At 47.0% G+C, this 27,570-nt stretch overlaps 2 protein-coding genes across 3 annotated transcripts; one reads left to right on the top strand and one right to left on the bottom strand.

The window, feature by feature from the left end:
- Positions 1–229: 229 nt before the first annotated feature.
- LOC146199494 (LIM and senescent cell antigen-like-containing domain protein 1) lies at positions 230–27,451 on the top strand. Of its 2 annotated transcripts, XM_084594983.1 has the most exons (10): positions 230–677; positions 6,822–6,956; positions 9,907–9,952; positions 16,323–16,510; positions 17,226–17,297; positions 17,379–17,456; positions 19,110–19,263; positions 20,001–20,139; positions 24,254–24,329; positions 25,112–27,451. In XM_084594983.1, the coding sequence occupies exons 1-10, from the start codon at positions 397–399 to the stop codon at positions 25,230–25,232; spliced, it is 1,290 nt and encodes a 429-aa protein (XP_084451109.1). In that variant the 5' UTR covers positions 230–396; the 3' UTR covers positions 25,233–27,451. The 2 variants fall into 2 exon arrangements, with proteins under 2 accessions (XP_084451109.1, XP_084451110.1); XM_084594984.1 differs by lacking the exon at positions 24,254–24,329.
- Positions 10,845–13,151, bottom strand: LOC146199495 (uncharacterized). The gene is made up of 2 exons (XM_084595881.1): positions 13,122–13,151; positions 10,845–12,881 (listed from the first exon to the last, which is right to left on the bottom strand). Exons 1-2 carry the CDS (start codon positions 13,149–13,151, stop codon positions 10,914–10,916), a joined length of 1,998 nt encoding a protein of 665 aa, XP_084452007.1. The 3' UTR covers positions 10,845–10,913.
- Positions 27,452–27,570: the final 119 nt, after the last annotated feature.

The following is a 27,570-nucleotide window of genomic DNA, read 5'->3' as shown; positions in this document are numbered from 1 at the left end:
TCCCAAAGAAGTCAGGTAGTCCTTATCATAATCAAGAAATACACTTAATCGCGTACAACTGCGTACAACGTCGTTTCAGCGCCATTTTGCCCACCCTTGCTCTGCTCGCTTTGTACGTCGCAATACGGATGACGTCGCGTACAGAGCGCGCCGCCACTCAAGTTACGTGGAGAGGGCGAATGAGATCTTTCCCCTCGCGGACATCTTTTCCGTTGTTATCGCATGACAAGTCGCCGCCGCGCGCCGGTCCCCGTAAGGGCCGTTCTGTTTACCGTATCTTTTCTGCCTCCCCTGACCAGATTAGGCCTTTACGCCGATCTGCTGCAGCCCACGCGGTCGCATTCGGCTCGAACTCGCCGTGGTCGTTATTCGAGTGGAGTGGAGTGAGTGACCACGATGATGAACCTCTCGCTGGACTCGTCCGAACTGTACCAGCGGAGAGCCGAGCAGCTTCGCAAGGTGATGCAGGGTCTGTCCGTGGACGACCAGACTTCGGACGAGGCCAACGGGGACTATGCCAACTTAACGGCGACAGGGAACGGTGCCACAGTGAATGGCGGCGTACCGACAGCAAGTAGCACTCCCCGCCCTGGATGCGAAGATGAACCGCCGCTTCTACCATCACCACTGCGTCCCGTTTCACGCTCGGCATCCGAGGGTCCTGCACGCTTTTCGGCGTGAGTTTCTAGCCTGATGCCGGCCTGGATGTTGCGATAGGCAGTGCACGCACATGTAATACTGGGTGCTTATTAGTTTGTATCCCCGTTAAAGGCGAAGTTAAGAACTCGAGTGTAGGGGATAGAGGAAACGGGAGGTTGTATTATTGGTGGTATGTTGGTAAAACATATATGGGAACACGTTTTGCGTTTGGTTCGGTGTTAACGTTGCTTTTAAGTAAGCGCTTGCGCTTTGACCACTTGTAACTCGGTTGAAAATTAAATGTCATTCGCACCTTGTTCAGAAGCTCAGCCATCTTCATAATTAAGCTATTTTTGTTTGTTTTACGGAGTGTGCAGAATTACTTTTTTCCCATCACATATAAAACGTAGCTGCACAATCAAATGTTTAGTTCACATCTGTTTTTTCTTTTGTCTTTGTAATTACTACATGTTTATTTAAATTTGGCTAGTCTGTAAAGAATCAAGCTATTGAAAATATTTTACAAGGAAAGTATCGCTCCAAACCTTGTTTCTAGATTATTAATCGAGTTCCTAGAAAAATGGCATACGGCTATAATAATATTACAATTATGCTTACGATGTACAGGCGTAAGAAAAGTGGAAAAACTATGCGAACTGCCAGAACTGCGTTCCAGTTTTGTTTGACGGTGCATGCAGATTATGGTGCTTTCCCTAATATGGCCTGTTCGGCCGCGCACTTCTATCAATTGAAGAAGAAATAGATCCGTAACTTGAGACAGGATTTAGGGTATGGAGTGGACGGTAATCGCTCCTACCGCCCAATTAACCAAAACTTCGCCGTATTGAACTTCAATAAGGGATGGCCCTTACCCCGAAAAGGCCGCAAACACCTCCATTCTCTCCCCACCTTTGCTCTCGCATGAAGTCTTCTCGAGGGTGTAGTGTCCCGATGAGTAATCCATTTTCGTTATTCTATACCCGCCTCACTCGGGCATATTGAAGGCTCTCGAAGCGATCTTCCATTGGCCTGACGGCCATTTAATCAAAGTGGTCTTCTTAGAAAACACTATACGCAGAAACGCCAAATGCGTAGTAGCCTGCAAGAGTTGGGCTCACACCACTACTGTAAATTATATTTTCACGTGTGACGTCATTTTTTACGTTTCCGAAAGCATTTCACAACACTGATCAGGCAGTCATCCACGGTAGAAAGCAGGCAGTGCATGTAAGGTAGTCACGCGGCCAGGTATTCGCGGGGATTGGTTATAAGCAAGCATTCGATATAGTGAAAAAAGCGATAGGCACATTTGCAAAACGAAATAAACAGCAATCCTGCTGTTCGGAGTGGACCTCTGGTAGATTCTCAAGTAGCTCAGACAGGGAGAGGCGACATGTTGTCATGATCCTCGATATGCCTTGATCACATAAAACAACGCCGTGAGTTCCGACTTATATTATCGGTCCCCTTTGTGCGAACATTGAAGATGTCGTATATGGCAGGCAATCATACTTAGCCTCACGAACATTCGCTCAAACTTCAGAATTTATCTTCATGAGCGACCTAATTTCATATAAAGGCAAAAGATACAGTCACGAGATTTGTCAAAAATAATTCGTGCCAGCTTCTATTCACCGAGGAGAGAGTAGGTAGCCTTACCATATGGCCAGACCGGACGCGTATCCGGTTCAGGAGGGATAACATCCATGGTGAAAAATCGTGTGATGCGCTCTTCGTCTCGTTTATTGATATAGAACAGAAACAGCTTCCGATTTTACCGTTTTGACCAGAACCCGAACGCTGGCAGCATGCGTCCCGCAGGCTCCAGAAATGTCAGCCTTTGTTCCGAAACCACGTGCCAGGTTCAAGAGTCAGCTTTACCACCAGACTCTTTTCTTCAACTAAACTGACCTAAAAGACCTCGTCCCCACACTGTACGCGTTCTTTGTGGAAATGAAAACAGGCACTGGCTCTTTGCAAACTTCGGACGGCCTAGCCCTCTCCTTTATTTAATGACTGTGGTATTAACTGTCATGCGATTTCCGCAGCTCTCTGTGAGCAATTAAGAAGTGGCAACCATCTGTCTTTTAGGCAGCAGCACGCCCGGCTTTTCTTTTCTACCAGGAATAAGGAGTGTGTGATCTGGCAACAACAACAACAACAAGAACAAAAATGTTGGCTGATTTTTATTTTATTGCTTTTTTTTTACTTTTTCTATTGTTCATAAAGCTGCATTGCTTCTTTTTATTTTTTGGTGGCTGGTCTGCGAGGAACGAAATTTTTCAATGCAGCCCGCATAGCAATACGAGTTTGAAACCCCTGGTTTAAACCCAAAGCTGTTTCAAAACGAACAACCAAGGAGGAACATATATGCACCACCTGAATGGTGAGGAAATCGCGGATGCTTGACGTTCAGCTGGACTTGAATTCCGGGAGTGTCTTGATGCACGCGATATCAAAAAGCGGATGACCGCAAAACAAGGACAACAAAACATACAGCTAGCTGCTACCTGTTGCGGCGAAAATCTCACTGTATGAGAATGTGTGCCCGTGTGCTGGATAGGTGACCGACTTCTTGAACACTGCGCGTTCAAGAACGTCTGTTAAACGGGCGCATGAGGGGAAAAAAATGCCAACTCCGTAAAAACGTCTTCGAAGCTCGTTTGACACCTCATCGCGAACCCACGAAGAATCCGAAACAAAGTTCGGTTCGAGAATTTAGAATTAGCCATGCTTTTATCACGCTGTAGGCAGCAACGCGGCCACTGGCCGTATATAAGCCGGGCAAAATATGCGTTAGTAGTGAGTTCAGCGTAACATTTCTGAGCTACACAGCTTTCCATCATAAATGCATGTTCACGCGATGTACCGTCACTTATCAAGTCTAATCCTAGCAAATTCTGGCGGCTGATATCCCATAAGCAAGGCCCAGGTCATATTTCTGTGCATGATGATAGTCAAACGCCTTTATCCGGCAGTGCACGTTCATCTGCATTTAATGAGTATAATTTACATCGGTTTTTACGAGGGAAGACTATTCCAATGTGCCCACTGTAACCGAACATGATTTCCCATTCATGGCACAAATTGACATTACTGCAGAAGGAATCGATGTCTCATTGCCCATCTTAAAGTCTCCACATCTTCTGGAATCGGCAACTCAATTCAAGTTTTAAAGAACACCATAAATGCGTCCAGCCTGATTTTATGTCATATTTTTTTTATCAAGTATTATTCGTTGGTCAGCTACCATTGGACGGAAAAATCTCCAAGGCAATCCCCGTGTTTAAGTCAGGTAACAAACGTCCCCGGACAACTACCAACCGATTCCACTCACCTACATTTTCTGCAAATTACTCGGACATAATTGCATCCCATATCTTCAGCCACCTGGTATCTGTATAATAACTTTCTTTTCGCTAATCAGCATGGATTTATAAAGAGAGAGAGAGAGAAAGAGTAAACTTTATTTATACAAAGTAATTACGCGGGTGGTTCACCCATGTCCGGGAAACCATTGGCGAGTACGGCCCTCCAGGCCTGACCGATCAGCTACAGCGCTGAATGGGGAGCTCAGTGTGAGCCAGCTTCGCCTCCCACTGCTCATGGCTAATGTTCTGTAACTGTGATTCGGAAGGGTATCTTTTTATAAATAACATACAATGAAATTTATAAAGAGATACCCTTCCGAATCACAGTTAGTGGAATTTTCTACTGATATTCGCTTTAATATGAATAGCCAGCAAACAGATTGTTTTGTTTTTCTGGATTTTTCGAAAACCTTTTAATAGAGTAGCCCTCTGCCACCTAATAGAATCCTTACGCTATGTTGGCTCTGCAACTTTCTAACTATGCGGCAGCAGTTTACAGTGGACTATTGCTTTTCCTCGCCCCTATTCAATGTAACTTCTGGTGTCCACAAGGCAGCGTACTCGGCCCCTTCCTTTTTTATATCTGTACATGTTAATTATGTTCTGTTATATTTCTTTTCAACTAAGAATATTTCCGGACGATTGGATTATCTATCACCCAATTAACAATGCCAATGATCATCTTGCTCTTCAGGCAGATCTAGAAAAAAGTTTTAGCTGCTGTCAAGACTGGAAAATGCCCCTCAACATTAATAAGTGCAAGGTTATCCATTTTCAGACTCTAAAACTGTTTCTGTCTTTTTTTATTAAATGACTATGTTGCATCCCGGGCTTCATGATACAAATATCTAGGTGTTCATTTCATGCCCAATCTGTTGTGGTCCTTGCACATTTCCACCATTTATAGCAAAGCATCAAATATGTTACGGTACTTCCGCCGCAATTTGCACAAGTCTCCGTCCATTGTATGTAATCTTTCCCATTTACCCTTCGTTCGTCCGCAGCTAGAATTTGCTTTACCGTATGGGGGTTATTCTCACAAGAATGCGCCACGGGGGGTGGGGGTTAGTCCCGACGTGCCAGCCCTAGCAAACAGAGCTGAGACCCCTAACCCGCGGTGCGAGAAGTCGCTACTGCGGCGGGTTCGGGACAGAGGGGACAAACACCCAGTTACTTACTGTAACAGAGTTTATTGTGCTCGAGTACGTACGGCAAGGCACAACAATCAAATACAACCGCCGTAGCGAGCGAACGTCCCGCTCGCGTACGGCCCGGGGCTGAAACAAACCACCTAATGGGGAAGCACACGCAAGGAGGTGAGGGGAAGAGTCTGCTCACCTGGCGCGGCTTCGCGCTCACAGCTCGTTGCGGTAGGTGCGTACGGTAACTGGGCGATTCTCGGTGACGGCGGTGGTCTCCTCGGCGGAAGTCATGAACCGTGCGCGTGCGCGCTCAACCGCCGAAAAACCCCGAGCGAGTTGCGAGTCTTGCGACAGACGCGCTCCTCGACTCGGATCAGGGAGAGGAGGCCTCCGGTTTACTCCAGGAGGAAAGAGGGAAGCCCGCGGCAGCGTCGCCGCGGGAGACTGAGAGGCACTGGAGAGTATCCCTCTCCAGTATCCCTCTCATCCGCCAACCTCCCAGCGCGCGTAACTTGCGTTTAATTACGCGCTGCCGTTATAATGGGGGCAGGGGATTGTGAATCCCCACAACCGGTATGGTCACCATATCAGAAATATCAGGGGATTGTGAATCCCCACAACCGGTATGGTCACCATATCAGAAATATCTATCTTGCCAACTGAACAGAGATGCTCGTTTCATTTCAGGTAATAACTACAAACAAAACTCCAGCATTACGCAAGGTAAACAGGACATTTCACTTCAGCCATTCCTCTTATATGTCTCTTTCAGAAATATGTTCATAGCCCGACACACCCTTCCCCTTGATGCTCCATCACGCGCATCATCACGGTTGCACAATCATCTGAGCTCTCGACGCATTTCTGGCAAAACGCTTGTGTTCAATTTATCTGCACTCCCACGACCCGCATCACTATGGAATAACCTTCCCGTCATAATCGCACCTGAAGTTTACCGGGCGTCGTTTCGGAAAGCGCTGGAAAAATTGTATGCAAACTAAATACCGCGTGCCATGTTGGTGTATTTCATCTTTTTCGTGCACTTGTTCTTTTTTCTGTTGGTATAATAATGTATTTTGTCGTAGCCTGTAATTGTTTTGCGCTTTACAGTCCGCATGTTCCTTTTATCCAATGATCCGCCTTATGAGCCTGCAAGATATATTGAATAAATAAATAAATAGATGCCGAAACACGTCACCATCCGGACTGTTGCGATCCGGTTTCAAGAGCTCGCGCTACCACTTCCACCTAAAGAGAACTATACTTCCTCCGTTGCCACGGTGGGAGCGAAATGCTCGCGACTGTCTGCAGTCAGATATAACTCGAGAAAAGAAAAATGGTAAGATGACCAGCAAAGGAGAACCCTCAGCCAATGGCGTCGACACGGAAATCCCATTTCGTGTGTCAAACTCTGCGTTGTCACGCCTGCAGGTACAATGATTATCCACTGTCATGACTCATGAGAATCGGTCGACGCCACATGCTGAAGTGAAGGTAGAGGGCATGGATCCTTTGAGTAATGAAAACTGCATTTTTTTTTCTTTTTGTTGTACGTACCAGAGACTACAGCAAGCAGTGCGTATATGGTGACCTTAGCTCACGGAGAACATGATTTGAAAGCTTATCTTTTCTCTTGTTCACACTGCTGACCGGGTGACCTATTTTCCAGGATTAACCACGCTGCCCAACCTACTGTCCTGCCTCTGTTGGATGTGATGGCGTGTGCCAAGTGCGGCCACGGGTTCGGCCCCTCGGAGCAAATCGTCAACTCCTGCGGCCAGGTCTGGCATCCTGAGTGTTTTGTGTACGTCACCCTATATACACTCTCGTTTGTATCAACGGCTAGAAGAGGACGGAATGCAAAGCGTGGACTCTCGTACTATACGAACAAGTCTCAACCTAGTTTTTTTTTTTTTTTTTCGCATCGTTATTTATTTTTAACTTGTTCCTCAAAGATGCGGCTTCGTGGCGGCGCCGTCCACAAATCCTTGGCGGTCATCTTTGATCGCTATGCCATGGGTGCTGGGAATGTGTGATAACGGCCTGTAACTCAGCATGAGCGGCGTTTGCGTAGGCCTTAGTAGAAATAAAGCGTAATGGACATGTACTGCCTACAAGAAAGCGGAGCGCTTAAAAATTCACCTTCCATCTATAAAGTGCAGTGGTAAGACGCCAGACTACTGTGCCGGAATACCCAGGTTCGAACCGACCGCCGGCGGCTGCATTTCTATGAAGGCGAAACGGAGTGGCGTCCATACCCCCAGTTGTCGAAATTTCCGGAGTCCTCCGCTACGGCGTCTCTCATTATAGCCGAAGTCGTTTTGGGACGTTAAGCTCTATAAACTATACATATTAAACTACGTAATTTTGGATTGTGCTGATGCGCGCATTAAATGTTTTATTATAATACATAAAGAAGCATAGCTTTGCATTTACATATGTGTGTACCTCGAGTTAAGTCCATAAAACGAGATAAGCATACTATGTTTTGTTATGTATTTGCGCCCTAATTTGTACTGCCATTCTTCAACATGCATGTGCTGAATATTTGAGTGTTTCGGTTATAAATGTGAGCATTGTGCCTTTGCTGCCTGATTTCGTTTCCTGGGGATTTTATAAGAACGCGAGCCTCAACCTTCTTTTTCCGCTTTCTCCATAGAGAGAATTAAAAAAATAACAGAGAAAGAAAAATAATATAGTGTTCGAGACGAGGAAGGTGAAAGTCAGGATTTCACTCCCTTCGTTCCTTCCATCACGGCGCGGCTCGGGTCCACCGAAAAGTGAAACCGTTGCTGCGCACTTTCATTTCATAAGAAAAAATCAAAACATGTTTTTCTAACAGGGACATTGGTTACGTACAAAGTGCTTTGCTAAAATATGCAGCACAAAAGGCAAACCGCAATCACAGAAAAATAAACGGCAAGAAACAAGGAAATGCAGAAGAAATGCAGAGATCTTATTCAATAGTAATACAAAGACAGTGCTCGGCTAGGAAGTATGGAGGTAAGAGCTTCAAAAATAAAACGCAGCACTAGATTTCAGCGGGGCTCTGAAATACAAGGAGGGCGCACGGTTGTAGCGCGGACTGTGTTGGAACACGAGGCCAGGACAGGCAATGCAACTATGGCGTTTTTGTATAGGCGAAGTTGTGACTTTCAGTGCTTGCCACTTTCTTGTTACTTTCGTTTTGACGCTGCATATCTCCTTTTTTATGAAAAATAAGAGAACAATGAAGTTATTCGAAGAGAGAGAGAGAGACTTTATTACACGTAGAAATTCAGGGCGCGCAGGCCCCTGGGTCCCCGCACTACCCCACTGAAATTCAACTGTTTATGTCCCTCAGGATCATAACACTGGCAGCCCGGCCGGTGGAGAGGTGGCGATGGTCTGCACGGCCGTGTCCTCCGAACGCAGCAGGGTCTCCCAGTGAGGGTCCGCCGGGCAGAGAGAGAGGACGTGGAGGGAAGAGACAAAGGGTTCTGGGCAAAGGGCACAAGCAGGAGTGTGGAAGGAGGGATGATAGTGAGAAAGGGTAAAGGGTGAAAGAAGAGTGTGTGTTTGCAGTCTGCGCCATAGTGCTGCCTGTTTATTGTCTAGGGAGGGGGGTTAGAGCTGGCGCGAGGCTTTGTAAGCCTGCGTCAGCTCGCTTTACGCTGAACGAGTGCATGCGCTCCTTCGTAAATCCCGGATTAGAGGTCACCTGAGCTCGGTAGAATCTCGAGCTAAAATGTTCGGGGACGTGTTCGCGCAATAAATGAAGTTCAGCAGAGAGCGATGACGGAATCTCAATCCTAGTGCAATAGAACATGCCTCGGTATCCAGCTAAAAAAACCCACCAGTTGCTCACAATTCCTAGGCTTGCAGTGTCTGCATATCGAGTGCGTCCTCCACACGCAGAAGTGTATAAAATACCGGGCGTCTCAAGTTATTCGATACATTTTCTTTTAGAAGCCGTACACAAAATTTTAATGCGGTTCTATGCTGAGGCAGACGTCATACACGTGATAAAGTGAAATTAAGAGACTAATAATATAAGAATACTTTTTATATTTTTTAAATATATATATAATTTTTTAAATTTTCACCTTTAGGACAGGAAGTGATATTTAAAAATTGAAGGCCGTTAAAATCAAAGGCCGAGCAGTTCTAAAATTTCAGAATCGGCATCGTGCTTCGAGATAACGCGAAAAAAAAAAGTTTGCAAAGCTTTTCAGGCTGGCTTTTCTGCGTTGTACATTGACAAAATGGGCGCCGCTTTGATCCAAAACTGAATAAATTTGCTCACTTTATTTTTGTGGGGTCTGGGAGGGGAAGAGGGGTGGAGGGCTTATTACCTACGTTGACTATCTCGAAGCATGGTGCTAATTCAAGAATTTTATAAACTAGTTTCGCGTTTGATGTCGAATGGTTTAATTTTGTGATATAGTCAATGTAATATTATGCACTAAATAAGCAAAATTAAAAAGTTCATCATACTGACTTGGTGCACCCTATTACGTAAATAATGTCCGCTAGCTTTGCGTAAACTTGCACGGACGTATAATTCACGGCTTTGCAAAAAAAAGAAAAAAAAGTTCTGAATTAGTCATTAGAAATACGCAGTATTGTGCTACCTTCCTCAACATGGTTATTTTTAACCTCGCGACAGTGCTTTGTACCAGTTCCGTCACGCTATAAATATGTTAAAATCATGTAAGTTTACTAATTGCTACATTCCTTCGGTTCTGTTATGAACTCAGTGCTGTTTTTTGCAGATGCGCACAGTGTTTTCAACGTTTTCCTGGAGACGTCTACTATGAGGTAACTTTGATTGTTGTGAAGTTTCGAGTGTATTTGTGTGTTTAGAACAAGTTTTATTAGACACTATACATTGACATGTGTGATGATGAATGACCAAAATTGAAAACGTAAACGGTTAACAAGAAACACTGCACATACCTTGTCGAAGAAATAGATCAAAATACATAAAAATTCACTGTTTACATTCCGAGAAAAAAATTAGCTGGCTGATCATAATGATATATACAGTTTTGAATGACATTGTAAATTAAGTTATACACAGTATACAATGATTTGATAATAAATAAATATAGGTACAAACATATGCAGCAATCACATGCACAGTGTGTATTACATATGTGTTTTGGGATATATACAGCTGTGAACTGACGTAGATATTTACATTATATAACAAGTACCTAGGGGAACTGAAAACCACCCGGACACGTCTATTCGACTTTCAGTAGAGGGAATTTATTCTCTTCCACATTACTTTCAATTGTTTAGAAAAAGCTTTATTAGACATTAGACGTTCACATTAGACATTCACATGAGCGGCGACAAATGACCAAAATAGGAAATACACATGATTAACAACAAAGGAAAGTGCACATAAAATCAATTTCAAGTTCAATACAACACAAATGCACGTCAAAAAAGAGTGTTATTGTTGTGGCTGTAGGAGGAAAGAAAAGAAAATGCACGGGCCTGCTACTGGCTCTGTAGCTGAGCCACCTCCGCTGCCTCGTGCGGACAAAAGAGATTCGTTTATAGGAAGGGAAAGGCGCGGTAACTGTCTCACTTGTTTTCTATGGACACCTCAACCGTGCCGTAAGGGAAGGGAGGAAGGTGGGAGTGAAGGTGGAAAGAGAGAAAGAGGAGCCGTAGTGGAGGGCTCCGAGTAGGTGGTGGTAATAACTTTATTAAAACAGAGGAGTTTGGGGCATGCATGCCCCTGGGCCCCCGCACGGCCCCACTACACTCAAACGTTCATGTTTCTATGGTTCATGACGTCGGCAGCCCAGTCTGTGGCGATCTTCTGCCGAACCGGGTCCTCAGAGTGCAGCAGGGTCTCCCAGTCCTCCCAGGTGGTAAGGTGCTCTAGACCCCGCGGGGGAGGATCCGCCGGGCATTGGAACAGGATGTGGGCGAGGGTGGCGTTGGGGTTATTACAAAGGGTACAGGAGGGATTGGTGAGGGTGTGGTGGTGGCGAGACGCACTATAAGGAGACGGGAGGGTGCGCGTTTGTAGTCGTCGCCAGAGCGTCTGGTGGTAGTTGTCTAAAGATGGGTGAGGTGGGGGATAGAGTAGTCGCTCGGCCCGATAGGCCTGCGTTAGCTCACTGAAGGAGTGCATGCGATCACGCGTGAATCCCGGATCGGAGGCCGCCGGCGCCCGGTTTAAATAACCTCGGGCTAACGCATTGGCGGCCTCGTTACCGGGATTCCCGGAGTGCGCAGGCACCCATATCAGCTCCACATAGCGGGGTGGGTTAGTGGCGGGCGAGTTCAGTATGCTGAATGCAGAAATGTGAACTCTACCACGCGCAAAATTTAGTAGAGCAGTTTTCGAGTCGGAAATTATGTAGCGTGCTTCCGTGTGTGCAAGCGCGTAGGCGATGGCTGCTTCCTCGGCTGCCTCCGAGGAGGTGACCGAGGGGAGGGGGACAGTAGCAACAGGCTGCAGGAAGGAATTTGTGACGGCCAATACCGCTCCCTCATTCGTGCATGCGGCGTCCACCCATACGGCGTCCGTTTCGGAGCCGTAGTATTTGTGGAGCGCCGCTGCTCGGGCTCGGCGGCGTTGCTCGTTATACTGGGGGTGCATGTTGCGAGGGAGAGGCTTGATGAGAAGGTCTTGGTGTAGGGGGCGAGGTATGGGAAGGAGGGTAGGGTCATTCGCTGGGACACGAATGTCTAAAGTCTCCAGGATATGGCGACCGGTGGAGGTCTTGGTGAGACGCAAGTATTGGGCTTGGCGATGGGCCTCCACAAGCTCCCCAACTGTGTTGTGGAGGCCAAGCTGTAGAAGGCGTTCTGTGGAAGTATTAATTGGGAGATGTAGGGCCGTCTTGAACGCCGTGCGCAACATGACGTCCAAGGCGTCCGTTTCCTGCCTGTTGAGTCGGAGATAGGGGACTGTGTATAAAAAACGGCTGAGGACGAAGGCGTGAATTAGACGACATAGGTCGTTCTCCTTCATGCCTCTGTGATGGCCCGAAACTCGTCGGATGAGGTGCGATATCGCGCCTGTCACCCGCTTTAGTTTCTTGAGAGTTAATTTGTTTTTGCCGTTGTTCTGGATGTGAAGTCCCAGAACCCGGAGCGTATTCACCTCTGGGACGGGACGGCCATCGACTTCGATAACAATCGGTGTGGTGGGGCATCCGCGGGTCGTGGGTCGAAGTATAAGTAGCTCAGACTTCTCTGGGGAGCATGAGAGTCCGATGCTCTGGGCGTGTTCTTGTGTGAGGGATGCGGCGCTTTGCAAGGTACCCTCTATGTCGCCATCACTACCGTGTGTGGTCCACAGTGTGATGTCGTCCGCATAAAGGGTATGTCTAAGATGAGGTATCGTGGACAGTTTCCGGGCGAGTGGAATGAGCGTGGCGTTGAATAGGAAAGGAGAGAGGACGGATCCCTGTGGTGTACCGACGCTCCTGAGGGTGTAGGGTTGGGAGGTAAGGGGGCCGAAATGAACCTCAGCCATGCGGTCCGTTAAAAAAGCCCGGACATAAGTGTACTTCCGTACACCTATGTTCAGAGGAGAAAGAGCAGTCATGATCGCCTGATGTTCGACGCGATCAAAAGCTTTGGACAGATCCAAAGCCAGGACTGCCTTTGTGTGGCCCGGGACAGCCGGGTCGAAGATGTCGTGGGTGAGCTGCAGCATGGCGTCCTGAGCGGAGAGATGGGGGCGGAATCCGAGTAATTTCGACCACCTGGGGATCTTTAACGTGCGCTGACATCGCACAGCACACGACGCCTCTTCGTTTCGCCTCCATCGAAACGCAGCCGCCGATGTCGGGTTCGAACCCGGGTACTCCGGCACAGCAGTCAGGCGTCTTACCACTGCACCACCCCGGCGGGGGGGACAGAAGAGAAAATAGACAAAAGAAAAGAAGAGGGAGAGAAGGAAAGTTTCGGATCTCATTTACGTTACTATACAACCGCCTCAAACAAGACTTACGACGGAGGCGCCAGACAACGCGTTTGGCATCGTGAGTTAACCCATTCTGCATTTATGTAGTCATATGCTCCCATGCGCACGAAACATCTGTGAACGAAACTCAAAATAAGCTCTGCTTCTTAGCGTCTATTTTATGAAATCAGATGTGTGACCATTAGACAGACCGACAGATCCCCCCCCCCCTTTTTTTTTTACGCGGCACAACCTGCACCGCAAACAGTGGCGACAGGCAGCGGCAATCGGTTTTGTTAAAGCGAAAGCTTTACTGGCCTAGCAGCAGCCAAGGTCATCGGCGGTCCAGATTTGACCTTCAAGCGGAGGAGCGTTGGGGGTTGCTACGCGACTCAAGTGTCCACAAAAAAAAAGGTGACAGATGCTGTGCCTTTGTATATGCAATGTCAGCATGGGCTAGCAATGAACCTTCACCAAACCACAGGACTAAGTCTAGCTATGAGTATACTGCGCCGTCCGTTCTCCAAAACTTCCAGCTTCTTGACCTTAAAAAGGTGATTGACCTTGACGTGACTAATTGTATGGCCCATTGTTGTCGTGGCTGTAGGAAGAAGGGAAAAAAAAATGCACGGACCTTCTACTGGCTCTGTATGAGCCACCTCCGCTGCCTCTGATTGATTTATAGGAAGGGAAAGGCGCGGTAACTGTCTCACTTGTTTACTGTGGACGCCTCAACCGCGCCGTAAGGGAAGGGAGGAAGATGGGAGTGAAAGTAGAGAGAGAGAAAGAGGAGCCGTAGTTGAGGGCTACGGAGCAATTTCGACCGCCTGGGGATCTTTAACGTGCGCTGACATCGCACAGCACACGGACGCCTCTTCGTTTCGCCTCCATCGAAACGCAGCCGCCGAGGTCGGGTTCGAACCCGTGCGGGCAGAAGAGAGAAAGTAGAGAAGAAAGAAAAAGAAAAGGGAGAGAAAGATGCGCGCCGCAACAGCCGCCGTCCACCATCCGACGATGGCGGGTGCAATGACGGCCTACAACAGATAAAAATTCGGTGGCAGGCTAGCCCCCGCTGCAAGCGGCGGTGACCTACCTATCCCAGCCCCGTAGGGCCAGGAACAGCCACCCTTCGCCACCTCCCCCTCCGTATTCCGAGTTTGCGTCGTTATTGGTGTGCCGTTATCTCACGTGACCCCGAGTCCTCTGATTGGTCGAAACGTCGGAACCGGGGGTTGCCACTACGGAAGCGGAAAAGGTGGCAACATCATGTTCTGGTGTTTCTACCAATCAGACGACTCGAGGTCACGTGAGATAGCGACACACCGATAACAGCTCAAACTCGGAATATGGGCCTAGGTGTCCACCATTCCGTGTTGTCCACCCAAAGTATACTGCGCCTTCCTTTCCCTAAAATCGAACGTAAAAAAGCACTTTAAAGATCTCCAGGTGCACTCGAAATTACTCCGCAGCCCTCCGCTACGGCTCCTATTTCTCTCTTTCCACTTTATCTCCCAACTTCCTTACCTCAGGTGCCCAGTTCAGGTGTCCACAGAAAAAGAATGTGACAGATACTGCGCCTTTCCTTTCCTGTAAACCGATCTATAATTTAATTTAGGGAATATAAAAAAATCGCGCATAGAAAAGGCGGTGTTGCAGGAATCACCGTGGCTACTCTCACAGATTACGTTCGTATCACTAAGCTTAGGCAATGCTTAAACCCCCAATGTTTTTTGTGTGTGATGCATAACCAAGTACCTATTCCGGTAGCGAGGTTGATTGATTTATAGGATTTATAGGAAGGGAAAGGCGCGGTAACTGTCTCACTTGTTTTCTGTGGACACCTCAACCGCGCCGTAAGGGAAGAGATGAAGGTGGGAGTGAAAGTGGAAAGGGAGAAAGAGGAGTCGTAGTGGAGGGCTGCGGAGTAATTTCGACCACCTGGGGATCTTTAACGAGCGCTGACATCGCACAGCACATGACGCCTCTTCGTTTCGCCTCCATCGAAACGCAGCCGCCGAGGTCGGGTTCGAACCCGGGTACTTCGGTACAGTAGTCGGGCGTCTTACCACTGCACCACCCCGGCTTTTTTTTTTCCTTTATTGCATGAATTGGTACAAATACATCAGCAAAGATCGTGGTTGCCATGCCCCTTGGCTGACAACCGTGTCTACTGGACTTTCATTACCACAAGTTCGCCCATCAGACTCAAGACCTCCTCCGCAGCGTCTTGCTGCTTCAAAATTTCTTTTAGTTTATACACTTGTTCAGCAAAATAATCACATACAGATCGTGCATCGACATCACAGTGTCTATAAGCCATCCTACTCCTCCAAATACTGTGAAGGCCCAATAGCATGATGAGGTCATACTGAAAATCATCATTAATAGTTGTCAAGTACCGCATTACACGTGGCGTCAATGGCAGGTCTTTTTTAAGTGTCCTTTGTAACACATCCCAGTAAAACACCGCATCCCAACAATCCAGGAACACGTGCTCAACTGTTTCAGGTTTCCTACATAGTAGACAGTTTGCGCCCCAAGGTACAAAAAGGCCCTTTTCTTCCATCCATGTTTTGACTTGGAGGGTTCATGCAATTTAAAAAAGAATGTTTTTATGCCCGGTGCAACAGTCATGCTTTTAACTCGTTTGAGCACATCTTTCCCTGGGCCGGTAGCGAGGCGTCTCTCGGCTGGGGACAAGAAAAACGGTGAATGCAATCAACATCGGAGCATAAACGCAACACGTTCAATTTACCATTCGAACGTGGGAAAAGAATAACAGTTATTCTGGACTACATTCATCGCAATGTTCCCTGCAGCTTCCAAGGTATTAGGTTTAAAAGCTTTAGGCATGCGCTGATATTACGAAATACACTTGACTTTCCGACCGAATCCCGTATCGCGACAAGCGACAGCACTAGGCTTGCTTTCGCCTCATGGGCCCAGTTTGCTCTTCATACGTGTAATCAATTACGTTTTTTTAAAGCTCAATTCAGCGTCTATCTGCCCTTTCCCTTCCTGTGAACCAATTATTATTATTATTATTATTATTATTATTATTATTATTATTATTATTATTATTATTATTATTATTATTATTATTATTATTATTATTATTATTATTATTATTATTATTATTATTATTATTATTATTATTATTATTGCTCGCTCTTGACATCGAGAGCCCAAGTGTGAACGCAGCAGCCGGTAACAGGTGACCCGGTGGTACGCGTGCACAATTATGCGCAGTTCGAAGGGCGCAACTACTGCGAGCACGACTTCCGCGTTCTGTTCATGCCGACTTGCGCACAGTGCAACGAGGGCATCACGGGACGCCTGATCCGGGCGCTCGGCCGAGACTGGCACGCGCGCTGCCTCTGCTGCCGACGATGCGGCGAGTGCCTCTCGGACCAGGGGCTGCTCAGCATACACCGAAGGTATGTGCGTGCATGTCCCGACCAACCAACCATCGCAAGTCCCAACCACTGATCCTACGAAGTTTTAGGAGGATGTGTATGGGAGTAAGTTTGAAGCGAGATGCAGTACATCACCCAACATTTGCGCATGGCTGGTCTTGCCAAATTTGCCTTCGGTACTAGACAACGATGGCTTTAGAGAAGCTGTCGGAGGTTGCGCCGCGAGAAGAAATGCACGCGGAATGCGCAGTCATCGACTTGGCCATAGAGTTCCCACATCCCAGCCTGATACTCCACGGGTCACCCGTAAAGATAACGAGGCAGTCCTTATCTCTAACTGCTTGATCGTGCGGGCAGGTCCAGGTACGTTCATGAAGTACGCTGCTTCATAGATACTATTTTCTGCGGCTTACTGAATGCCCAGTTTTAGCTACAGTGAAAAAGTTTCAGTCCAGCGTTTTATTTTTTATCTTGGTTATATCCATTTTTTTTTTTTTCAACAGAAATTGTACAGCTTCACGAAAAGTTTTCCTTTGCAGAAACAAAAAGATGGCGAAAGGAAGCCAGGACAGTAGTGCTCAAAATTTTGTTACATATAACTCATTTTCTCACTGATAAAAAATTGGTCTACATTGATTTTACGACTGCCTTGATAACTTCTAAAAAGCTTTTGTGCTTTTTTCGAACTGCTGGATACCCTTTTGAGACCGTATCTTTTATATTGCTTTCTTCGCAGACCTTATTGCAGGAAATGCTACAATATCATGCAGGCAGAATACATTGGCAAGTTGATCTGCGCAAAATGCGAGTAAGTGTAATCTCTTTTTTATTCATATTTATTTATTTGGTATAATAACCTGAAAGCTCCGCCTCACCTTTATATTTTCAGCGAGGTGATCGACGAAAGTCCACTCAGACGAGACGGCGAAGTATACCACCCCTATCACTTCAACTGTGCGAAATGTGGGTAAGTAAGATGATCACTAACACATTATACGCGTGCCCACATAGCGACAAAGGGAACTACCGAGGCAAGAAAATACCACGTGGTTAGACTTAAATAGGGGATCCACCATTATTTATCTCGGTACTTAATGCGCTGTTGAAATATACAAAACATACCTAATGAAGTATATGAACAAATCAATTAAGTCATAACATCAATCGTAAATGTTGTGTCCAAGTCAGCAGCAAACAAGAAAAAAGAGCACTGTTGCAACAACTCAATATGTCCCTGAACTGCCTTTAAGTTCTTGCGCCATGAGCCCAGCACCTGCTGCGCCGCCTGTCATTGGTTCTGGAAAGCAGCGACGGGCTCCGTTTGATTACTGCTTGCCGCTAGCTTGTTGCTCAAGCATCTGACCCCAGAACTTGATACAATTGTATACGCCGACATACGCAGGCACAGTTGAATCAAACGATAATAGAGTCAATAATATTACTTGAATTTAGAGCCAAAACGAGACAACGGGAACAGACAACACGAGCGCGCACGCACGCACCGCACGCACGATGGAATTAACATACCTAACAGCGGCGTTGATAAGTTAAGGTTTCATAGCTATTTTAGGTTGGTGATCTTAGCTATCAAAAGTCATTGTGTGCGCGGCGCGCGTGCATGCGTGTGTGCAATTTTTCCTCTTTATTAATGCGAAGACATTCTTGTCTCCTGAGTGGCGTGAACAGGCCGTGTCATCGGAGCTTCTGGACGGAGCTTGCCTGCACGAACTGTCAATCATCAGTTGCATGGATAATTAATATGGCAGTTGATTAAGGACAAGGGCAGGGATAAATATGTCAGTGAAAAATTGTAATGATTCGTTAATTAATTAAACTTCGTACGGGAGCTGTGGACAGAGTGTGTTGGCAGGAACTGTTATTAGAACGTGTCCGTACGAATAACCAAGTAATTCGACCGATTCGATATCCAGTCTATATCACCAACTCGATGGTGGCCTACAAATTTTAATGGGCCGCCCCCAAAAGTTGACCTCTTCAGAATTGGACAAAAGTTGTTTTCTAACCTAATTTGAGTATGACCAGCTCGATGGTGACTTCCAATTTTGGGTGGCCCACCCCCAAAATTTGGTCCCTTGAACCTCCAAATTTGACTTCATCCGAAGTTGACTAGAAATGGCAACTAAGCAATGATTCGCATAATTCATAACAGAGCTATGTACGGAACTCACATGCTTTCGCATCTCTGCAAGTAAGCAGACTTAAGTGCACACCCCAGTAATTTTTGCTTCCTTCGCAATCAAAGTCGGTGACAACACTCGTACAGTCTTTCCTTCCTGTTGTCCCGTTTTGTTTGTTTTTTCCTCTGAATTCACGTCACCGAAAAACCAATCAGCCCGAATTCATGCACTGATGATATAATCGATTTACTTGGAGCAACGATGTCGGAGGAATATAGCTGAAATTTTTTTTCATCTTCACCAAAGGAGATAACAATGCAAACTACACTATTATATAAGTATTGTCGCTCCCTCCAAACATAGACGTTAAGGCTCAGCAATTATTAGAGAAAAATGAATGCTTTTATCTGTGAGCACAATAACAGACTCCCCAACTAAGCCAATCTTATCGGTTCTCTTCTCGACCCGTTCCCCCGACACAGCGTGGAACTTACGAGCGACGGGCGTGAGATCCAGGGTGAACTGCATTGCCTCAAGTGCCACGACAAGCTGGTCACATCGGTGTGCGCCGCCTGCCGGAGACCGATCGAGGACGCCCGCGTGGTCTGTGCCATGAAGAAGAAGTGGCACGTTGAGGTGCGAGGACCAATGTTGAGCATATAGGACAGCGGGCGAATTTCAACGCCCCGAGTGCAGAATGGACAGAGTTAAGTCGGGCAGCGAACCTTGTTGTAACTAATCCGCATGTCGTTGCTTCTCTCTTGATTTACGAAGTAATGAGGGACACGTGGAAAGCCTGCACCGTGGGATTTCCCCGCGCTGCAGCACTTTAGAAGACTAGATTTTGTTGGTTTTTGAAACTGGCATGGCATTGTCTTGCCCCCAACTTCTAAGTCTATACTAACCAACCAAATATGTTAATTAAAAAGTTAACAAGTGACTTGGGTCAATTATAGCTACGCAATTAGAAGAGTTCTTGCAGTAAATTACATATGCCTTGGTTGAGAGTTTGTTTTAGAATTTCCTATTTTTAACATTTTATAAATGCCTTCGTTGGTGCATCTTATATAACACCATTTTCTTTACTTTCTAAACGTAACTCTCAAATGCTGAAGTAGAATTAACCGCCATCATTGCTCCCATACCGTCTATGTTTTACCTCATTGTCGCGCTTCTAACTCTCGAGCAGTGTGTCTCCTATAATTCCCATTCTGTCGCTGAGGATGGCTACTGGGTTACTCCGTGGGCCCACAGCCTTGCGGCGCCGTGTTTAGGACCTTCTTGTCCTCTTTTACAGTGTTCGGTATTCGCCGGAACCGTGAAGATTCTGGCATATTTAGTTCGGCCTTTCTGCTCCTTTTGTCTCCTTGCAGCACTTCGTGTGCGCACACTGCGAAAAGCCGTTCCTAGGTCGCAAGCACTACGAGAAAAACGGACATGCGTACTGCGAGACGCACTTCGAACAGCTCTTCGGCTACGTCTGCTACATCTGCAACCTGCCGTCAGCCCAAGGTGAGCATCCCATCCCCTGTTTCAGCGTATCCTCGTGACCTACATGCTGCCGTGATCGAGCACCAAGGTTGGAAACAAAAAACAAAATAGCTCAAAATTTACATGGAAAACCTAAATGCTACTTAGAAGCTACAGCACGTTTTACGTTTGTTTAGCTTTGTTTATTTGGGCTTGGTTTGGCTGTTAGCACTTCAGCGCGTGTCGAGTTATTCGAGAGAGCCAGACAAAGCGCGACGAGACATTTATACAATCCGCGGGCCTGCAGCACGTCTTCTCTATCCGCCGGCTGCTGCCACTTGACGTATAACATAATGCCCATCATGAACGTGCACATGAAGGTGCACTTAGGAGTGGCGTGTCTTACTCTAGTGATCTAAGGGTCCCTGGTTCGATTCCCGTCTCAATATCCCATTTTAAACGAGCTGTCCGAGTTGGCAGCTGCTGCCAATTCTGCCATGTCAGATGTTGTCGTGACGTCACATAACCCGCCGACCAATCAATGGCCGGCCATGCCACCTGCCAGCCACCACCTGGATCTGCACCGCGTTCATGCGTTAGAGAAGAAAAAATTATGGCCGATTTACATAGTTCATCAAATGCGAAGTAGGCGCGTAGCACTGCTTATCCCATCGCTTGCAGTCGCGCAGCCCGTTGTACTGGAGTTTTTACCGCACGTTTGTTCCTCTTCGCTTCGGCATCCGTTTCACAACGACGCTCAGTGTCTCACGCTCGGCACGTTTCCTAATTCTTTGTGCTTAGCTGCAGTATCAGAATCAGTAGACTCACGATCCCGCTGCCTTCGTGACCGTTGTACTTCAGCACGTCGAGCCCGGCGAACCTGTGCCGCAGTGCCATTGCGACGAAAAGAAAACGCCAGCGCAGCCACGTCCTCTGCTTTCCTTACACCATCTTCAGAAATGGGCGCAAACAGGCACAATGTACCTCTTTACAATGCACTGCTCTGCGGCCGAAAGGTTTGAGGTGGTATCATAGGGGAAGAGAAAGAGAGAGGGAAACGCGCTTGAAGGCGAACGCCAGTTAAGGCGTGGAGGTGAGCGCAAGTTTCTTCACGACGCGGCGAGCAGCTCGGAGCCGAGATCGTGAGCGTCTGCTGTCCTTGAAGGCTGATGATTGACTGATGTAAGGGGAGGGATGCCGAAGTTGAGGACGCGCGAGCGACGCACGACTGCTCACTCCGGAGTAACACACGCTTGTGCAACGCTGCCCAGTGACGGCCGCCACGCCCGCAACAGATACGCCCCTCTCTCACTGTCTTACTCTCTCACTGGGTGCATCTATGCGGCTGCTCCGCCACCTCAGTGTAAAGTAGCGTGATGCGGGCGTAGCCACATTCCCATCTTATTAAGTTCATGGAGAGACGGATGGACAGAGAGAGAGAGAGAGAGAGCGGCTTTTACAGCAGCTGTACGGCCGCTACGCTTCCTCAATGCTGAGCCACGCAACGAGCGCGTCGCCATCTTCTCTTTCCCCTCTTCAAGTTCACGAAAAGAGAGAGAGAGAGAGCGGCTTCGGACAGACATCGGCGAAATCCGTAATAGCGGCTAGTAGTGCTACGCACTAAAAAGTGCCGATCCTGCTTCCTCAAAGCAGGCACGGCCGTTGCGCGCGAGACGCCACGTGATAGCGCACTGAAATTCTACAGGAAGCGTGCACGCGAAAACAGTCATTTCCGGGGTATTTTACACACTTGAAGCATAACTGCACACACTCCGCTCCCACTGCCACCCCGTCTCTCTTTCTTATTGGTTCTGTTTGAATGCGGAAGCATTACTAGCCCCATTATGAGAAAGTGCGTTGGGGCGTAGAAAAATAGTCGAAAAAATCGTGAGCGTGGTGTTTGGCCGGTGACATGGACTGCAGGCTCGGAGGTGGCATGTCTGTTTGTGTGAGTGTGCGTGCGCCTGTGTTTACGTGGTGTCTGTATACGTGTTCCTGTGTGTATGTCTGTGCGTGCCCGTTTGTATGCTTGTGTGTGTGTGCGTGTGTTTATGCGTGTGTGTGCTGGTGTGAGCGTGTCGTGTGTGTGTGTGTGTGTGTGTGTGTGTGTGTGTGTGTGTGTGTGTGTGTGTGTGTGTGTGTGTGTGTGTGTGTGTGTGTGTGTGTGTGTGTGTGTGTGTGTGTGTGTGTGTGTGTGTGTGTGTGTGTGTGTGTGTGTGTGTGTGTGTGTGTGTGTGTGTGTGTGTGTGTGTGTGTGTGTGTGTGTGTGTGTGTGTGTGTGTGTGTGTGTGTGTGTGTGTGTGTGTGTGTGTGTGTGTGTGTGTGTGTGTGTGTGTGTGTGTGTGTGTGTGTGTGTGTGTGTGTGTGTGTGTGTGTGTGTGTGTGTGTGTGTGTGTGTGTGTGTGTGTGTGTGTGTGTGTGTGTGTGTGTGTGTGTGTGTGTGTGTGTGTGTGTGTGTGTGTGTGTGTGTGTGTGTGTGTGTGTGTGTGTGTGTGTGTGTGTGTGTGTGTGTGTGTGTGTGTGTGTGTGTGTGTGTGTGTGTGTGTGTGTGTGTGTGTGTGTGTGTGTGTGTGTGTGTGTGTGTGTGTGTGTGTGTGTGTGTGTGTGTGTGTGTGTGTGTGTGTGTGTGTGTGTGTGTGTGTGTGTGTGTGTGTGTGTGTGTGTGTGTGTGTGTGTGTGTGTGTGTGTGTGTGTGTGTGTGTGTGTGTGTGTGTGTGTGTGTGTGTGTGTGTGTGTGTGTGTGTGTGTGTGTGTGTGTGTGTGTGTGTGTGTGTGTGTGTGTGTGTGTGTGTGTGTGTGTGTGTGTGTGTGTGTGTGTGTGTGTGTGTGTGTGTGTGTGTGTGTGTGTGTGTGTGTGTGTGTGTGTGTGTGTGTGTGTGTGTGTGTGTGTGTGTGTGTGTGTGTGTGTGTGTGTGTGTGTGTGTGTGTGTGTGTGTGTGTGTGTGTGTGTGTGTGTGCGCGCGCGCAGAGGGCGTGTTAAGGCCGGGTACTGAGTGCTTGGCTGTTTGTGTGACGTCACAAGGCCGCATGTCATGGCCGAATTTTCACTTGGGCAGCATATTTGGGGTGAGAATCGAACATATCGGGTCCCTTGGATCCCTAGTCAGACACCTTATACTCCTAGGCCATTCAGGCGTGTTCGTACGACTTGGCTTTATATCTATGGCATACCTGACAACTTGGGCAGCATACCATATAATATCGTGAGTCGTCGCCCACCCCATGTTTAGGAAAAATGTCGATTCGCCGAAGCCACCGAGTCGTCGCCTAACCATAGGAAACGTAATCCGGATGCCTCGAAAATTTGTGAAAAATACCCTCTCGAAAGTCGCAACAGCAAAATAAGAAAAAAAAAAAAAGACTGAAGAGACAGAAATATAATTTTTGTTCAGGCATCCTCCCGAAGTTTCGTGACCCCAGCTTCAAGGGACAGTCGTGCAGAAGAAAAATGATCGTGATAGCGAAGGCAAGCATTCGTTTTTTTCACAAGCGCGCGGAAGGAAGTATGCAGCGTCAGGCGTCGCGGTGCGATTTCCACTGCAGATGATCACTTCATAATAGCGCCGGTCTTAGTTACAGATATATTGGTTGTTATTGGGCAGTTATATACTGGTGTGAAAAAAATGACGTTCGAGAACCTTTCTCCAGAACTTATCCAAATTTTTGGGGTATACGCTGATACAAGAGCTCGGAGTCTGTGGGATGAGTATACGGTCAAGGCAGAATGCTGTACTTATCGTTCTTACGCACATACCGTAAAGAATATATCTCATTTTCGCGACCATTAGATTATCATTTAAAGCTCCAGAAATTCTCGTTTGCTTTCTGCAAACCACTTGTACCAATGAAGGTTTTAAGAACGAGTAGCATGCAGAACAGCTCATCACGTTTTCCATCCAGAAATGCGCAGAGTCACTCATTTTTACGCATGCGCACGCATGCGCACGTCATGGATGTACATGCACTGCACGAGCATGCTTTGCCTGTTACCGAAGATCACACCATGGAATTTACATGCGCTGCAGCCTGATAAATTCGTAAGGAAAACGCAGGACAAACATACTTTTTACGTTTAATGATGCACAACATAACTGCAATAACGGCAATAAGTGTGCGGCTTAGTACAACTTCCTTCCTTTCATTTTTCTTCACCTAGGCTACAGGTCGCTGAACAAAATGTGGTGCCCGAAGCACTTTTGCTGTTCATACTGTGACAGACCTCTCGCCACGAAGTAAGTTTCGCTCGATTACTTTTGATTCATAGACCACCTCGGTGGTGCTGTGGTTATTGGTTTGGTTTGTGTGGTTTAACGTCCCAAATCGACTCGGGCTATGAGAGATGCCGTAGTGGAGGACTCCGGAAATTTCGACCACCTGGGGTTCTTTAACGTGCACTGACATCGCACAGCACACGGGCGCCTTGCTTTTCGCCCCCACCGAAAAGCGGCCGCTGAGGCCGGGATTCGATCCCGCACCCTTGGGAATAGTAGTCGAGCGCCGTAACCCCTGCGCCACCCCGGCGGGGTAGTTCTGTGGTTATAGAGCGCGCGACTGCTGGTGAAAAGCAAAGCTCCCGTGTGCTGTGCGATTTCAGTGCGCATTAAAGCACTCCATGTGGTCAATACTTCCGAACCCTACGGCGTCTAGCTCTCATAGCCTGAGTCGCTTCGGGACGTTAAACCGGATAAACCAAACCAAATCTAACCGAACCAAACTTTTGGTTCATGACTGTATTCTGACATCGCCTTCAGGAAAATCAGTGTGCATGCCAACAGACTAAATTAGCTCCTGGCAAAGCTAAGATTACGAATCACGATATTGTGTTGCTGCCGTTGATTTAGAGAAAAATTGCGATTGGACGAAAAGTCACCATTAATTCTGCACCTTTCGCTTTTTAAAGTTTTATCATCATGAAAGTTCCCACCATTACAAGCGGATCACTGATTTCTAATAGGTACTACTTCGTGCATTGAGTTCATGTGAAATATGTGTTCACTGTATTCTGTATTTCCAGGGGAAGGTTTCTCGACGTGGACCTTCGGCCGGTCTGTAAGAAATGCTTCGAGAAGTTCCCAAAGGAGCTTAGAAAGCGCCTTCTCAAGTCAACTGAGAAGACCCGATTTCCGAACATGTAGAACTACACGTTGTTCGCATATATGTTCGTCCCGGTGAAGTGGGTATCGTGGGAATGGAGGATGGATCAAGTTGGGTAGGACAGTTATGCGAATTTCAGCCAATCCTGATTCAGCTACATGATAACAGCACGAGCAAGCCATCAACTTCATCTTGTTGTGGCACCACAGGAACGAGGGCAGATACAGAGAAAGACAGACCAAGTGCTCATCTGTCCTCGTCCCTGTGGTGCCACAAGATGAATACTTACCAACTTGCCCAGTTTTCTACTCTCGTTCAAGCCATCAACATAGTGCAATAATTGGGGGATGATGAAAATACCATGAAACTAGCGGAATGTCTTGAAAATGAAACGCATTCTTCTTACTAGAGCTCGCCGCGATCGTAGGTTGGAAAGAATAGATACGCATTGCAAGCATTTTAAATGCGCCGTAAGGTCTCGCTGCTTATTACTTTCGAGCTGTGAGGACGATGACAACTGTCGGATATAACAATTAACATGCCGGCACTGCCCTCGATTGTGCCGTATGGCTCAGACGCGCGGAAAATATTCTAGTGATAATTATCACAGGGCTCTACGACATATCAATATTCATCGGCTTCATCAAACTATGGCTCACTATAACAGGCCGGGTAATATTAGATAGAATGATCGACAGCGGCAAGGCCCCGCGATGCGCAGATATTTACTGTACCATTCGAATTGAGATAATACCACGCTTCATAATAAACAAGGCAGCAAAATTTCGTGTCAAATTGTGAGCATAGAACTGACAACAGTATGCGTATGTGATATAATTAAGTCCAACGACTTTTCGGAAGTCCTTGCGTTGTCATCTAATATCAACTGGTTGCTTATGCTGGACAGGAAGTCACAGAGTGCTCGTGAACGTACACCCTTTGTCAAAAGTTTACAGCCTAGGGGACCTACGTCTGAGCCATACTATGTGGCTCGTAATGCATTCCCAGGTTCTCAAACTTGCTGAAGGCAAGAAGACTTTTCATTGTTGTTGTTGTGGCTGTAGGAACAAGGAAAAGAAAATGCACGGGCCTGCTACTGGCGCTGTAGCTGAGCCACCTCCGCTGCCTCGTGCAGACAGAAGAGAAAATAGAGAAGAAAGAAAAGGAAGAGGGAGAGAAAGACGCGCGCCGCAACAACGGCCGTCGTCCACCACCGAAGCGGTGGCGGGTGCATGTGACGGCCTACAACAGATAAAAATTCGGTGGCAGGCCAGCCCCCGCCGCAAGCGGCGGTGACCCACTTGTCCCAGCCTCATCAGGGGAGACCTGCAGTAAGAAGACTTTTTGTCCTACCCTCTCCAATGGCTACGACTTCCACGATTATTAAAGCAGTCATAATATACGGCTTAAAAGCAAATCCTCTTGCCTCTAAACGTTTGACAAGGGCTGTACATGTAACTCTGATTGAATGCAAGGAAACCCATTGAATGCCATCGGCCATAATGCGGCCATGCGACGTTATGACGTCACGATCGCAAATTCCGTCCAGCGGAGGTTGTAACAGTAGTTGTAGAATTTTAGCATGATGTTGTGTTTTGCTACAGGCGGCGCACTCCACCCGAGTGCCACCTGTAACAAGAAATCGGTTGTCTTCCGCGGAAGAAACGCAAGCTTGGCTACGCTCGCGATGTTCGGTGCACATTATGAATATGATAAAGATTTACTTTAATGGTTTTTTGAAGAAACGATTCTCGCTATGGCAACATATGATGCAGCTTTCGTGTAGTTAGAAATCACGACGTACTTAATACCTTGCTTCCAACAAGTACACCTTCTTGAGAACTGTGCAGTAAAACGAACGCTCTAAACAGTCTTCCAACATTCTTCCGTAATCATCAGCCTAATACGCTAGTGGACACTTTGGAAATCCGCATTAATAAGCGTGTAAAGATGTACCAGGAATACAATACCATACAATACCATGAATAATATTTACCAAAAACCAACCACTTTTACCAATATCCTTGGCGTTTTCAGGTTAAATGTTATCCTTGATCATTAGGCTTCTTTGATGCGTCCTGAAGTGCAGCAAGATTTACAGCTATGGACGCGTGCGGCGTCGACAGCGTTTAGCGTCACTCAAATTCCAGCATTTTACTGACTTTTTTTTTTTTTTTTTGTATTCCTACTGCCTGCTTGGGCAGAGGCAGGGGTTTAAGGGGGTGTAAATAATTATTACAACCTTGAAGGAAATAAAATGAGTAACTGTACAACTCACTGGTGCTTGCATTTTTATGCACACAGGATAGACAAAACATACTTTAAAAGGAAATAATAGGCCATTAAGTAGCAAAAAACCGAAACAAATAATAATTCACC

Source organism: Amblyomma maculatum, chromosome 2, assembly GCF_055883805.1.
Source record: "Amblyomma maculatum isolate TAMU_Amacu chromosome 2, ASM5588380v1, whole genome shotgun sequence".
NCBI lineage: Eukaryota > Metazoa > Arthropoda > Arachnida > Ixodida > Ixodidae > Amblyomma > Amblyomma maculatum.
This window is presented reverse-complemented; position numbering and strand designations above follow the sequence as displayed.

What these genes read in the sequence shown, in the direction of transcription:
- LOC146199494 (XM_084594983.1), top strand. Translation starts at nt 397, where the DNA reads ATGATGAACCTCTCGCTGGACTCGTCCGAACTGTACCAGCGGAGAGCC. An exon ending in TTGATCTGCGCAAAATGCGA is followed by an intron (nt 17,298 to 17,378) that starts GTAAGTGTAATC and finishes TTATATTTTCAG; the next exon opens with CGAGGTGATCGACGAAAGTC. An exon ending in GACAGACCTCTCGCCACGAA is followed by an intron (nt 24,330 to 25,111) that starts GTAAGTTTCGCT and finishes CTGTATTTCCAG; the next exon opens with GGGAAGGTTTCTCGACGTGG.
- LOC146199495 (XM_084595881.1), bottom strand. Translation starts at nt 13,151, where the DNA reads ATGCCAAACGCGTTGTCTGGCGCCTCCGTC. An exon ending in CGTTGTCTGGCGCCTCCGTC is followed by an intron (nt 12,882 to 13,121) that starts GTAAGTCTTGTT and finishes CGCACGTTAAAG; the next exon opens with ATCCCCAGGTGGTCGAAATT.